The following is a 15190-nucleotide window of genomic DNA, read 5'->3' on the forward strand; positions in this document are numbered from 1 at the left end:
AGCAGTTTATGGATGGCAGCGTTTTAAAGCCTAATAAAACATGAAGATTATCTAGAATAAAAAGCCTTCCAATAATTGTTCTCTTTTTTTTTAACGATAGGTGAAAGGAGAAACCGGGCCCGTTTAAGAAACCTGGAGTCTTTTTTCTTGAAATATGCTTTTCCTTCCTTCTCTCTCTCTCTCTCTCTCTCTCTCTCTCTCTCTCTCTGTGTGTGTGTGTGTGTGTGTGTGTGATTATAAGCTCAAATCAACTCACCGCAGAATGAAGCCCTCTTTGTTGAATGTTATGGACTATAATCTGGATCAATGAAGGTTGCTAGATAGAAATGTTTTGATTTCCCCTCTTGGGCTAAAAAAATATCCAACAGAAACTCACCAGTTCCCATGTCTAAATAGGACTTGAACTCAGGGGTTCCCTCTTTTAGGTCAAGACCTTTACCACCAACCTTCTGGCTCTTGGGCGGAGAGGGAGGGATTGGCCCAAAGTCATCATAGTGAAGGGGCTAAGGTCCTTCTCACTCTAGCAGCTTCACCGTTGCACCAAACTGCCTCTCACATATACCTACATACTCTCTGTGTGTGCGTAAAAATGCACAAAAATGCAAAATTGAGCATGTTCAATGTATGTGCAGTGGAATGTCAGGAAAGACACCCCAGAAAAAGATACCTGAGAAAGAAACTCAAAACAACAACACCTTGATTGGGGTAGGTAGACGTTGAAGTGGACAGAGTCTTTGGCAGGCTTCCAAGATTCTATTTCAGGGCTTCTCCAAACTTGGCAACTTTAAGACTTGTGGACTTCAACCCCCAGAATTTCCTAACTCTAAGAGCAGGGGTCTTCAAACTTGGCTCTTTTATGACTTGTGGAATTGCCTGGCTGAGGAATTCTGGGAGTTGAAGTCCACAAGTCATAAAAGAGTCAAGTTTGAAGACCTCTGCCTAAGAGCATTAAAGTAGATTCCTAGACTTTGAGTGGCTCCTTTTTCCTGCCCTGGCAAATCTTGAAGGGCAAGCAATATGAAATCAATCTATCTAGATCAATCCTTTTTTACAGATCGTGGCTCTCCCAGAAAGCTTTTTTCCAGACCAGTTTCATCCCACAGGAGCATGGGTGTCTGCAGTGGAGGGAAGGGGGAGGCAGGAATAATGTCCCATGCAATTATGACATCATTGTAGAAGGAGAACCATTATATAATGCATGACATGACTGTGATGACGCCATGACATGCACGATACTATTCTGGCTTCTCTTAGATGGGCATACCAGAAACTAAAACCGCGACTGAGCCTATGCACACCACTCAACCCTATTCTCGTCTCACCAGAGTAGAAAATCCATGGCAAAAATATGTTCTCCCTATTTTGCAAATGTCAAGGTAATGATTTAACAGCTAACCAGCTTGTGTAATGTGAGATGTATGATGTAATGATGGGAATGACTCAGCAGGGTCTATGTCCCTTTAAGAGCCAGCTGGGTCTGGGTCTCTTTAAGAGCCTTTGTAAAAACACTGCTGTGTTCTCTCTCTTCTGTTTCCTGCTGTAACTGTGGTGTGTTGGATCCTGCTGTATTAGTATGTGTATGTATATTGTTCCTAGTGTATGATATTGTAGATAATGTAAGATACACCACCATTTAATATAGACCACTGTTTACTGTGTTTACTCCTGGGTTATCTCGCGCGACAAGACTGTGCACGCAAATTACCGCTTTTCTTGACAAGTTCATCTTGAAGACGATGCTCAAGATCCAGCTTCTGCTTCTGAAGTTCAGCAACCTGCAGCTTAAGGTCGGGCATCATCTTCACCAAAAAAGGAATAAGGGTAGGGAAGAGTCCGATGACTATGTCATTCAACACCTCTAAATTTATTATAACAATAGCAAAACAAGAATGGGCTTCTCCAGTAATTACTGTCCACTTTCTTTGAACCAAAGAAGATCTAAACAAAATCAAGGCCAGCAGCTTTGGAGCGGATGGTTAAAAACAGGCAACATGCTTGCATGCAAGAACAGCAGGCCAATTTGTTAATACGGGTAGTTCTCAACTTACAACCATTGGCTTAGCAACTATTTGAAGTTATAACAGCACTGAGAAAAGTGATTTACAATCACTGTCTATGGAGGTTCTCAGTCATCCAGGTCAAGGTTGTCCCAAAGGTGCTTTTTCAAGAGGCAACTGGACTTTCTTTGTTTTTCTTTGAAGACGTTTCGCTTCTCATCCAGGAAGCTTCTTCAGCTCTGGCTGAATGGTGGGGAATGGAAGGATTTATACTCCTTGCAGACAGCTGGTCATTTGCATTCTTTTAGAGAGCCGTTGAGGCCACTTGGAGGTTTGTCTGTATCTTCAAGGTCCCCTGAGTAGTGCAAATGTGGGTGGGGCCTTCTTGGAACTGCTTTCAGCACACCCAGCACACACTCAGGTGACCTGGAAGACAGAGACAAACCTCCAAGTGGCCTCAACGGTTCTCTAAAAGAATGCAAATGACCAGCTGTCTGCAAGGAGTATAAATCCTTCCATTCCCCACCATCCAGTCAGCGCTGAAGAAGTTTCTTGGATGAGAAGCAAAACGTCTTCAAAGAAAAACAAGAAAGTCCAGTTGCCTCGTGAAAAAGCACCTTTGAGATTTACAACCAGTTCTCACTCTTAACGACCATCGCAAGCATCTCCACGGTCATGTGATCAAACTTTGGGCTCTTGACAACTGCGTGTATTTACAACGGCTGCAGGGTTCCGGGATCGTATGGTCGCCTTTTGTGGCTTTCCCAGCCAGCTTCTGACAAGCAAAGTCAACGGGGAAAGGTAGGTTTAATGACTCTGTGATTTAACAACTGCGGTAACAACTGTGACAAAAAAAGGTCATGAAATGGGACGCGACTCACTTAACAGGCAGCTTGTTTAGCGGTGGAAATTCTGGTTGCAACTGTGGCTGTAAGTCGAGAACTACCTGTAGCTACAACTGATGTTGCTCTCTGCTTACCTGTTTCTATTTGGAAGCCACTTGGTTCTAGAAGAGATTTCTAAGTTCTATAATAATCCTCACCATGTTCTCGGAGGTTAGCCTGGCAACTTGGAGACGGATACATTCCTTAGTGTCGTTTTCCTCCCGGAAGAGTTTCTCTAGGTGGGTGCTCTCTTGACTAAGATGGTTTATTTTAGCATTCAGATCATCTATCTCCCTTTCGTAGTTCCCTTTCTGATCCTGGAAATGTTTTTCCAAAACTCTGCAGGAAGAACAAAAAAATAAAATAGCATATAATAGTAATAATAGTAATAGTAATAGTAATAGTAATAGTAATAATAATAATAATAATAATAATAATAATAATAATAATAATAATAATAATAAAAGTTGGAAGGGACCTTGGAGGTCATCTAGTCCAACCCCCTGCTCAGGCAGGAAACCCTATACCATTTCAGACAAATGGCTGTCCAGTCTCTTCTTAAAAACTTCCAGTGTTGGAGCATTCACCGCTTCTGGAGGCAGGTTGTTCNTAAACTAGACATACAAGAAACAGGATAGCCGTAATAATGCAATGCTTGTCTTCACCAACAGCAAAAGACATCCAGAAAAATGGTATTTGGCACCAATCCGTTAAAAAAAAAAAAAGACCTGCTAACAAGGGTAGAATTTTTTAGATTAGATAGAAACTTAGGCCAATTGTAATTCTGGCATGATTCTTATTGCACCTTTGCTGATTACTGAATGCCGATTTGACACCAATAATGGTTAGGATCACTTGTATTTGATGCCCAGCACTAAGGTAATGTTACTGCAACGTTTTTACTCAGTTTTATGTAGCTTGTAAATCTCTTTTCTTTTTCTTTATCTTGTTTCTTTTCTGCTTTATCTGTGCTGAGCTTTCAACTATCTATTAAATAAAAGGAAGGTTGTTTAAGAAAACCATCCAGTTCAAGCTTATTCCCTTCCATAACTTGTGTGCAGAAGAATGGATCACTTCTTTCGTTAGGTAAGCTTCAGCCGTCTTCAATTTGGTCATCCAGAAAGACTAAGCTGGCAACTTTCAAGGCTACTAGAAGGTGCAGTTTCATTAGTTTTAGATGGCTTTGGGCCAAGAAAGTTGGATCTAAGTAGAAAGAATCCCAGCAATTAAACTATTACCATGTTGAGCAAGGATCTCCAAACTAAGACTTGTGGATTTCAATTTCCATCATGGCTGGCTGGGGAATTCTGGGAATTGAGGTCCACAAGCCTTAAAGTTGCCAACTCTGGGGATCCCTGATGTTGAGGAACCTCTACATCTGGAAATATGGAGAGTTACACAAGTTTGAAGACCCAAATTTCTTTACCACTGGTAATTTTAACATCTGGAAGCCCATAGGTTCCCCATCCTGATATGCAACAAAGACAGAAAATAGCATATTGAAACAATAGGGTTGGAAGGAGCTAAACTTCCTACTCAGTGAAAAAAAATCCAAATTAAGGCATGCACGGAATGGCCTCTCCTTGAGCATCTGCAAAGAACAGGAGACCACCAACTCTGTGAGTAATTGGCACTGGCTTAAAAGACAAGTTAAAAGATTAAAGTTAATTTAGACATGACTAGGGTGGTTTCCCAGAAAAAGTTTTTTCATCTAATGGAATGCATTTCTTTTCTCTGTTTACTTGCATGAGACATAGTTAGCCAAGGAGAGTTTAAGATTTAGTCCACCACATCAAATCCTTAGTATTTGCAGACGAAATACCCAGTATTAAAAAAAAAAGAAAGAAAGAAAGCTGAGATAACAGAGTAGGTTTAAACTATGTCAAAGGTAAGCTGCTGAAGTAAAAAAATTTAAATTAAGCCTTGTGGTAAACAGAACCATAGAACCCACCGTTTGGACAGTCAAGATGCTGGTGTTTTTTTCCCATAATCTTTGAGACTGACTGATGCAGTTTGTGGATATCTGTCTCCAATACTATCTAACCAGACTGCACGCATCTCCCCCAAAATCTAGAAGTATCCAAGACCTAGTTTTATGAATCTAAATATACAACGAAGTTATCTAAGGCTTAGTTTCAAATAGATGGACTGATTTCTACTGCTGTTCTTGTAAATACAGCGTGAAGCGTCAATGTTTCAGCCCAAGAGAAGGAGAAACACAGTTTCTGCTCAGTGCCTATTGTCATAAGTCAAGATTGACAATTAAAACTGCCAATAATAATAATAATAAAGTTGGAAGGGACCTTGGAGGTTATCTAGTCCAACCCCCTGCTCAGGCAGGAAACCCTATACCATTTCAGACAAATGGCTGTCCAGTCTCTTCTTAAAAACTTCCAGTGTTGGAGCATTCACCGCTTCTGGAGGCAGGTTGTTCCACTGGTTAATTGTTCTAATGTCAAGAAGTTTCTCCTTAGTTCTAGGTTGCTTCTCTCCTTGATTAGTTTCCATCCATTGCTTCTTGTCCTGCCTTCAGGTGCTTTGGAGAATAGCTTGACTCCCTCTTCTTTATGGCAGCCCGTGAGATATTGGAACACTGCTATCATGTCCCCCCTCGTCCTTCTCTTCATTAAACTAGACATGCCCAATTCCAGCAGCCGTTCCTTATATGTTTTAGCCTCCAGTCCCCTAATCATCTTTATTGCTCTTCTCTGTACTCTTTCTAGAGTCTCAGCATCTTTTTTACGTCGTGGTGACCAAAACTGGATGCCGTATTCCAAGTGTGGCCTTACCAAGGCATTGTAAAGTGGTATTAATACTTCACGTGATCTTGATTCTATCCCTGAGGAGGGATTTGAGGATTCTGGTAGCCCCTTTTCTGATCAAAACATTTTATTAAATCACCTAGGTTTTCAAAGAGCTGAAGTTCACCTGACAGAGAAGTAATAAACCCTGTTTCTCCAGAGCTTCTGCTCCGTCATCTATCTAAGGAATGCTAAGGGAGACATCAATTTTAAACAAGAAGAGCGTACCCCCACTCTACTAACGTTCACAAGTTGCTCTTGTGGAGCAATATATATCATCATCTGGCAGCCGCATTACATGAAAACTCATATTCAGTGTTGTGCTTCTGTTACTCCCACCAATATGTGACCCAGGGCCGCATCCAAACCAGGTGAAAGTACAGCTCACCGTGTGGCTTTTTTCAAGCCTTCGTAGGCAAACCAGAGTTCACCATCTTCATTCAGATGTTGCAAGTCTTCCGGAGACAATCTGTTTGTGAGGCAGAAAGGGAAGGGGAGGTTGAGTGGGTGAAAGATCTGTGAAGCAAAATTGGAAGCTGCTGCATTCTGGAACACCAACGAAGAGGCATCAGTACCTGCTCCTCACGTCCGCAAAGTCATAGCTTTCCAAGAGTTGCTTGGTAATCTCGGACATCTTCTCTAAAGGAGATTAAAAAGAAAAAAAGAAAAGTTCCGTGCATGTTGACGTTCTACTACAACCACATAGTCTTAATGACTGCATTTCCGGGTTTGCTTGCGATCCATTGTTCTGTCTCACTGATCAAGTTCCACTTGATAGCTACAAATCGGCTTCATTTAGTTTCTGGTAAGAGTTGAAATCAACAATATCTGGAACACATAGGTTCCTCCTCCTGATGTGCAACAAGGACCAGAAAATAACATATTGAAACAATAGGGTTGGAAGGAGCTATTTAGGCCAAAGAATTGAATTTTCTACTCAGTGAAAAAATCCAAATTAAGGCATCCATGGAATGGCCTCTCCTTGAGCATCTGCAAAGAACTCTGTATGTAATTGGCATTGGCTTAAAAGACAAGTTAAAGGATTAAAGTTAATTTAGACCTGATTAGGGTCTACTGGAGTTGCATTTCTGGACTTCATAACCATTGCCTCCCATTTTCATTCCACGCTGGCTGGGGGATCCTGGGAGTTGAAGTCCCACACGTCTTAAAATAGCCAAGGTTGAGAAACACTGATCTAAGGAATTCTGGGAGTTGGAATCCCATCATGTCAAGAAGAGATCACATTGGAAACAGCTGCTGTAACTAAGAACATCTACACATTTTCCCGGTACATCCTTCACTAAGTGGTTACACTGAACGCATTGAATATCCCACTAATTCAGTTTATTGAGTCAGGAAGCAGTCTTCAGAAACGCTGATTTGGAGTTTTTGCCCATTAATTCTCTCAATTTCAACCCTTTCATTTCTCCCTTTTTGTGCACAATGCCTCTATATTTCCAGAGTCATTGTATAAATGTACACAGATGAGATCAAGACGGAAGGCTATATAATTATAGCACTTGGACTATGAAATCCATTCGCCGGCACATTTTAATTATGGGAATGAGTGATGTTTTCCAATTACCTCTCATTTCACGCTTCTGGTATTGTAGTTGCTTCTCCGCATCCAGTCTCTGAATCTGAAGGAAGTCGATTTCTTTTCGCAATTCAGGGATTGTCTGAGTTGATTAAACATTGATAGAACAAGACGTTGTTCAATGAGAAGCAAATAAGAAGGCAAAAGGGAAGACACTACAATAGCCACAATCCCAAAGACGAAATCACAGCCAGTAATTTAGAGTAATGAAAATAAGAATAAAATGGGCAGCATATGAATATATTAATAAGTATATCAGAGTAACAGTGCACAGCATATGAAAGTGGGAATTTGAATAAGGTAGGAAACAATCACAAATTAATATCCATCTATTTCATTTCTTATCCTACCTTAATTTGGTTTGAAAGTTCCTCTATTTCTGTTTTTAAGCCTTCTTGAGCTTGTTGCAGTTCCTGAATCAGATTTTGCAGCTGAGCATTTTCCTCTTTGAGAAGCATTATTTCTGCATTGAGGGACTCTATCTTTTTTTCATAATCTTGTTTTTCGCTCTGGAAATTTTTCTCCAATATTCTACAAAGATTCAGAAGGACACCCTTATCTCTCTAGGAACACGATTCTACACATCTAAGACCCCAGTCAGTTACAGATGTGCAATCTCTCTCTTGTATATTTGTTTGTGGAATATAACAACAAGATGAAAAGTATGATATTTTTTTAAAAAAACAGATAATAAAAGAACAGAAACAATAAACTAGCAACATTACACAAGTATAACGTTCACTCCTTTTCTTTCAGCACCCATATTTTAATCCGAAGATGTGCATCAAGTGTTTCTGAATGTTGGGAACTTTGATGTGTGGACTTCAACTCCCACAATTCCCCCATGCTGGCTGAGGAATTCTGGGAATTAAAACCCATGCATCTTAAATTTGCTAAAGTTGAGAAACACTGATGTATATGCCAGTAACTTTGAAAAGAAAAAGAAAAAAAAACCCATCCTCTTTAAATGATGATCCTTTGAAAATCTAAGGAACTGCCTTATTCCAACACTATGAGATTGACAAAGCTCATATGATTATTAAGATGTTGGTAATTAGTCTTTCCACAAGATTACAAATTCATTCCAGAAACCACGAAAGTTGTATTGTGATTGCGCCCCCTGGAGTTGTGGAACTATAATAGCAGGCCTTATTAAATACTTTTAATTTCTAAATTTATTTTCTAAAAATAGAGTTGTGGAAAAAGTTTGTATAAAGCAGCCCAATTTATTCTTAACAAACTTTCCCACCGCTGGAGACTCATGCTAACTTTTTCAGGACTGAGCCCGTATTTTTAGAACCGAGTATATATACTTCCTGCTCATACACCCTACTTAAATGAATACCTTTTCACTCCTTTAAAAATTATTCACTTTCTTTGCAAACAAGAAAAACAGTACTCCAAGAAAATGGCAATTTGAATTAAGAAATTAAATTCCGTACATTCGTTGGTTTTCCTCTCTTTGAACATCAGAGAATAACTGCTTCGTCAAATTATCCAGTTTATCTGAAGGAAGATAATACGTACATTTTTTAAAAAAGCTCTTTACGTAGAGTAAAATAATTAAAATTCAGTCAGATGTACTTTTGAAGATTATCAAGCAAAGCTTAGAAAGTTTAACTTTACTTGAAGTAATTTTACATAGCAGTCTACAATGGCTGAGAGAGATATTACAATTTTTTTTAAAAGCCAAATCTGTATTTACCATAAAATGAATGTAATATTAAAGCATTAAAGTTGATGCCTTTTAGTTATACTAAACTTAAAACTTATATATCTGCCAACTGTCCTGGACAAAGGCATTTGTTCAGATAAATGCCAAGATAATAGTAAACTTTTTAAAGCATGGTTGTAAGAACATCTGTATCGTGAATGTCCTTTGATCCTTTTTTAAAAAAATCTCTTGTTCCTTTATTACTCGCTATTACATTTTTAGGTTAGTGAACTATGGTTCGTCTTAACCATGATTTGTAAGCCCTAAGTCTTAATTCACATAATATAAGAACTATAAACCAGAGCTTAAAAGACCGACTGGCTGGATTCACTCATCACACAATGCCAAAACTGTGTTTGTGTTCAATATTCTGCTTGGTAAATTCTGCTTTGTATTATGGCCGATTGTGAAGCTAGTCTGAAAAAATCGAAGTAGCAACAAGTTCTTAAAATAACAGTCGATCACACCTTTCATTTCCTCTGTTTTCTTTTGAAGTTCTTTTTCCACCTTTTTCTTCTCTTCCTGTAGTCTCAAGTTGTGGTTTTCAAGTTTCGAAACCCTCTATAGGGAGAAGGTAAAGCAAAAAATAAAATAAAATCTGTGAAAACTCATATTTTTAAGAATGCCACTTATTTTCTATCCATGGACGGCCGAATCACATAGCTCACAAACTGAATTATTATTATTTTTTTGCTGTGTATTTTGTTATACAGGTAGTCCTTGACTTACGACCACAATTGAGCCTAAAATTTCTGTTGCTAAGTGAATTTTGCCCCATTTTACGACCCTTCTTTCTTCTGTTGTTAGGTGAATCCCTGCACTTGTTCAATTAGTGACGTGGTTGTTAAGTGAATAGGCTTCCCCCGTTGACTTTGCTTGTTGGAAGGTCGCAAAAGGGGATCGCGTGACCCTGGGACGCTGCAACCGTTGTAAACATGAACCATTTGCCAAGTGTCTGAATTTTGATCCCGTGACCATGAGGAGACTGCAATACTCGTAAGTATGAAAAACGGTCATAACTTACTTTTTTTAAGTAACTTTGAACGGTCACTGAATGAAGTAAGCCGAGGATTATCTACCTGTGCATCCTCTTACGACTCACCTGTTCATAGCCCATCTTGTTCTTCTTCTCATTTTCTTCAGATAGTTTTCTTTGCCCAGTTGATTTTTCAAGGTCCCGTTGAAGTTTTTGAATGGTCTCTATATCACTGGAGTGATTTGAAGCAAGGGTGGTCAGCTTTTCCAGCAAACTATGGTTTTCCTTATTCTAAAATCAGGATAAAAGCATACCTCAGGCAAGGTAGTAGAAATGCACTAAGTCACTGAATGAAGGTGGGACCTCTTAGCTACCTGCTCTTCCAGTTTTTTCTGCAGCCGCTGGACTCTGTACGAGAGTTGGATGTTCAGGACGAAACGGCGAATACTCTGGAATCGGCGTCTTGCAAGCCATGCCCGGGCGTACTTCTGGAGGATTAAAGCTTTCTGTTCTTCAAGCATCTTTGTAAGAAAATTTCATTTATTTATTTATCAAATTTAGAAACCGCCGTCTCCCTCGCAGAGCAGGTGAGCAAACTGAGAGCCCGCCTCATCATTTAAAAACTGTTCAGGGAACAGTTGACTAATTTGCTTAAATAGTAAATAAATTCATCTGCAAAGACTGTAATCAGGGGAGTAGGTAAAGGTAACCAGTATGGAAAACGCGGAGAGTCCTAAACACAGGTGACAAAAGCCATGGTAAGTTTCAATAGCAGTCAACGGGAAATGAAGAGGACAATGGTATGTTCTTACTTATTGCTTGCTCAGCTACACTTCACATCACACATAGCAGAATGACAGAATAACAGAGTTGGAAGGGACCTTGGAGGTCTTCTAGTCCAACCTTTTGCTCAGGAAGGAAACCCTACATCCTTTCAGACAATGATTGTCCAACCTCTTCTTAAAAACCTCCACTGTTGGAGCATCCACAACTTTTGGAAGCACATCATTCCACTAATTAATTATTCTCACTGTCAGGAAATTCCTCCTTAATCCCAGGTTGCTTCTCTCCTTGATTAGTTTCCATCCGTTGGTTCTTGTCCTGCCTTCAGGTGCTTTGGAGAATAGGTTGACCCCCTCTTCTTTGTGGCAACCTCTGAGATATTGGAGCACTGCTATCATATCTCCCCTAGTCCTTCTCTTCATTAAACTAGACCAGGGGTAGGCAACCTTGGCTCTTTTATGACTCGTGGACTTCAACTCCCAGAATTCCTGAGCCAGCATACCCCAACTGTGTATCTTTACCTAGTAGACAACATTTGGGTTGGCTACCGACCAATAGCAAGTGTTAGAAAGCCACTTTCTTTCTGATATGGAATACCAACAGAATAGAGCAGAGGTCTTCAAACTTGGCAACTTTAAGACTTCTGGACTTCAACTCCCAGAATTCCTCAGCCAGCTGGCTCAGGAATTCTGGGAGTTGAAGTCCACGAGTCATAAAAGAGCCAAGGTTGCCTACCCCTGAACTAGACATACCCAATTCCAGCAACCCTTCATTGTATGTTTTAGCCTTCAGTCCCCCTAATCATCTTTGCTGCTCTTATTTGCTCTTTTTCTAGAGTCTCAACATCTTTTTGATATTGTGCTGACCAAAACTGGATACACTATTCTACAACATGTTCTAATTCCAGTTAATCAGAGAATGTTGATCGGCATGAGGAGTCCTCATCTTGCGTCTGCGGGACATTGTTAAGGCATTGTGACATAGCTTCTGTGAAGCGAAACCCCTTTATCCACATTCCTTACTGAACAATAACTATGAAACACCAATGATGGCTTCTTGGTGGGCTTTGTTTCAAGGATCTGTTACCTTCCTGTATTTCTTCCTTGCTAGGAATCCTCGTGCAAAGGCCTGGATTGTCAAAGCAGCCACACGGATGAGCTGGCAAAGTCTACGCACTAAATATCCTCGGCTGTATTTCTGGATAACTATGGCAGCCCAGGTTTCCTTCAGGGCCCTGGCAGTTATAGCTTTCCTGGAGAAAAAAAAGGAATAAGATGTTTAGTAGTGAAAGACTTCCTTTGAAGACACCTTCTCAAGAAGCTGCTTTCTACCCAACCATTACTGCTTGGATCTATCTCATGAGTCTAACCCGGAGATCTGCAAACTTGGCCACTTTAAGACTTGTGGACTGTACGAAAGCACAGCTGGCTGGGGAATTCTGGGAGGTGGAGTCCACAAGTCTTACAGTTGCCAAGTTTGGGGATCCCAGTCTAACCAGTCAGTGGCTTATTTTGCTACAAATATGTCCGCTGGGAAGCTGCCCATTAATCAATGAAGGACCAGCTCGATTGTTTCTTGTAAATACCGTATGGTCCTCTGTCCCCGGAAATATTGTTGTATGATGACTGCAGCTTGTCTGATGCGCAGGAACTTCATTCTTTGAAGCCAGCCTCGGATGTTCTTCTGAACCATAATGCATGCTTGCCTCAGCCGATCTGAGCGCACTTTTTCCAGATAGGCAACCTGTCCCGCTCTGAAAAAAATCTTTGTCCTGCCAAACTGATATTGACTTGGATCCTGGGGAAAAATAGAGAAAGAAATCAGAGTAATTTCTGAGGGCAATGGGTGTCTATACAAGCAGTTCTTGACTTGCAACCATTCAAACGTACGATGGATTCCCCTTAAAAACTATTTACGACCTGTTTTCCAGGTTATGTCGAACACACACACACAACCTCCGTGATCATATAGTCACATTTTAGGTGCTTGTCAGCCTGAATGGCCATTGACAGTGTCTCGTGGCCATCCCTTCGGCCCTCTGCGACTAGGGATGGTTACAGAACTCCTGACCTGGATTAGCCGCTGCAAAACCATCTTGCAAATTTGTTTCTTGTCTGTTAGAGAAAGTTCACTTTGAGACATGAGAATGCTGTAACGGCTGTAGAACTCAAGATACGTCCATCTGTCCAAGGAGAAGAACAGTGGAAGTGGTTAATCAAACATATAAGAAGTCAACCTTTGAAGCACTAGATCGGGGTAGGCAACCTTGGCTCTTTTATGACTCATGGACTTCAACTCCCAGAATTCCTGAGCCAGCGTGGGGGAACTATGGCCCCTTCATGACTTGCGGACTTCAACTCCCAGAATTCCTGAGCCAGCATGGCTAAGCATGGAAACCTCTCCCTTTCCCCTCAGCATGGCTGGCTCAGGAATTCTGGGAGTTGTAGTCCAAGAGTCATAAAAGAGCCAAGGTTGCCTACCCCTGCAGTAGAGAGAGCACTCCGTACCTTGATGGATAACTCTGAGAGCTAATACGAATGGTTTCTAACACCCCACACGCTCGTAACTGCTGGACCACCCTTTTGGAGTCAAATCTAAAGAAGAAGAAAACAAGAACTGATTTCTGCCCAGTCAGAGAACAAATGTGTCCTGTCCTTTTATAAGCTGCATATCACATTCAATGGTTTTAATAAGGATCAAACTAGAGAGCAAATAGTTGATTGCGAATACCATGGTAAATAAATTATTTTCTTGTGAAGGAGGAATATGCCGTTTTTACATTCTAGATACCCTTCTTTGGAAGTTGAGAGCCAGAGCGGATGAGATGATAGCTCACAATAGATAGCATCACGCAGCTGGGCTTGCTGACAAGACCTCGTCAATATTTTCTGGATCCTTAGCACAGTTGCACTAAAGTCATACTTAGTTAAAAGCCAGGTAAGCATCTTTATGTACATTAGAAATAAGCTGCAGTTGATGATTTCTATCAACATGAAGGTACAATTTTCTTTCCCCCATAATTTAATGTTGATGTTTTTTCCCCAGCCCTTCTGTTCTTTAATGGACCTTCTGCTCTGTGCTTCTCAACTTTGGAGCCAGCCATCTCATTTATAAAACAAACTTTCATCTCATATTATTCTAAACTAGCTGTACCCAGCCACGCGTTGCTGTGGCTCAGTCTGATAAAAGCGTGTGTTGCTTTTACGTCCAACAGATGGCACTGTTTTTCAAAAAAAGCATGTTTTTACCTGTCACAGGTGTGACATCTATATAATATAGGTATATAAAAACACGCGCGTATTCGAATGCAACGTTGTGTCAAAATTTCAAAGCAATCGGTGAAGAACTTTCGGAGATTTAAGATTTTGAACAAACGAACATTTACATTTTTATTTATATAGATATGAATCGTATTCCATAGGAATTTTCCTAAGAACAGGCATGTAAACAACTAACACTGTTTTCTTTCATACTTACTCAAATGCTAATTTTTCATCATTTGGCTTTATGCACCGGACATAATGTGGCGTGGTGGCATTAAGCGTCTCCATTAATAAGTATAAGGAACTGCGAAACTGAAATATAATTTTTAAAAAATGGCTGCTTGAACTTTTAGAATCAAGAAACAAATTTCCTGCTAATTTATGAATGGAAGCTAAGACATCTATTACCAACTTCATACTAATGACAGCCCGTATTATCAAAACAAGTGAGTGCGTAGAAACACAATGATCCAGATGGATGGGGGTTTGGGGTTCCTTCTTCCATATCTCTTTTAGCCCCCTCCCACTTTCTGCTCCTCTTTACTCAACCCTCCAGTTGAGTCTCAGATTCCTTTCCAGCCTAAGTTTGTAAGGCAAGTAAGAAAATAGATCCAAGAAACTAGACATCCTGCATGCAGTTTTTCTATCCCAGTGTTTCTCAATCTTGTGGACCTGACTTCCAGAATTCCCTGGCCAGCTGGAGTTCTGTGCGGACTTCAACTCCCAGAATTCCCTAGCCAGCTGGAATTCTGGGAATTGAAGTCCACACATCCTCAAGCTGCCAAGGTTTTTCTTCTCTTTAATGATCCGTGGATCTGCTATTTACAGAAATGATCCATAGAAAATGAACACGTCCAAATGCAAGCAAGGCAGGTCAAACTGTTCATTAAAAGAGAGAGAGAGATGGGATCTAATTTAAACAAGGACCAGACACATTCGCGGAGGGAAAGACTACAATGGCTATTAGTCACAAGACTTTATCATTCCTCGTGTTACCCACTCAGGAATAATAATAATAATAATAATAATAATAATAATAATAATAATAATAATAATAATAATAATAATAATAATAATAATAATAATAATAATAATAGTTGGAAGGGACCTTAAGCAAGCTTTCAATAACGAGTGCCACACAAAGTGCACTAACCAAATAGGTGATAAGACAATAG

At 40.2% G+C, this 15190-nt stretch overlaps 1 protein-coding gene across 1 annotated transcript in view; it reads right to left on the minus strand.

Annotated features, from left to right (window-relative positions):
• Positions 1-15190, minus strand: part of MYO5C (myosin VC) — a gene marked incomplete at its 5' end in the record, with an annotated part of 33495 nt that overhangs the window by 10825 nt on the left and 7480 nt on the right. The window contains 15 exons of the mRNA XM_029285624.1: positions 1706-1799; positions 3040-3220; positions 6071-6151; positions 6258-6321; positions 7268-7361; positions 7630-7810; positions 8722-8785; positions 9461-9554; positions 10096-10260; positions 10344-10490; positions 11839-12004; positions 12338-12549; positions 12823-12934; positions 13260-13346; positions 14230-14327. Of these exons, the coding sequence (XP_029141457.1) occupies positions 1706-1799; positions 3040-3220; positions 6071-6151; positions 6258-6321; positions 7268-7361; positions 7630-7810; positions 8722-8785; positions 9461-9554; positions 10096-10260; positions 10344-10490; positions 11839-12004; positions 12338-12549; positions 12823-12934; positions 13260-13346; positions 14230-14327 (1840 nt within the window). The remainder of the gene's footprint in view (positions 1-1705; positions 1800-3039; positions 3221-6070; positions 6152-6257; positions 6322-7267; positions 7362-7629; positions 7811-8721; positions 8786-9460; positions 9555-10095; positions 10261-10343; positions 10491-11838; positions 12005-12337; positions 12550-12822; positions 12935-13259; positions 13347-14229; positions 14328-15190) is intronic.

The sequence above is a fragment of the Protobothrops mucrosquamatus genome, unplaced genomic scaffold (genome assembly GCF_001527695.2).
Source record: "Protobothrops mucrosquamatus isolate PMUCROS unplaced genomic scaffold, P.Mucros_1.0 scaffold1956, whole genome shotgun sequence".
Lineage (NCBI taxonomy): Eukaryota > Metazoa > Chordata > Lepidosauria > Squamata > Viperidae > Protobothrops > Protobothrops mucrosquamatus.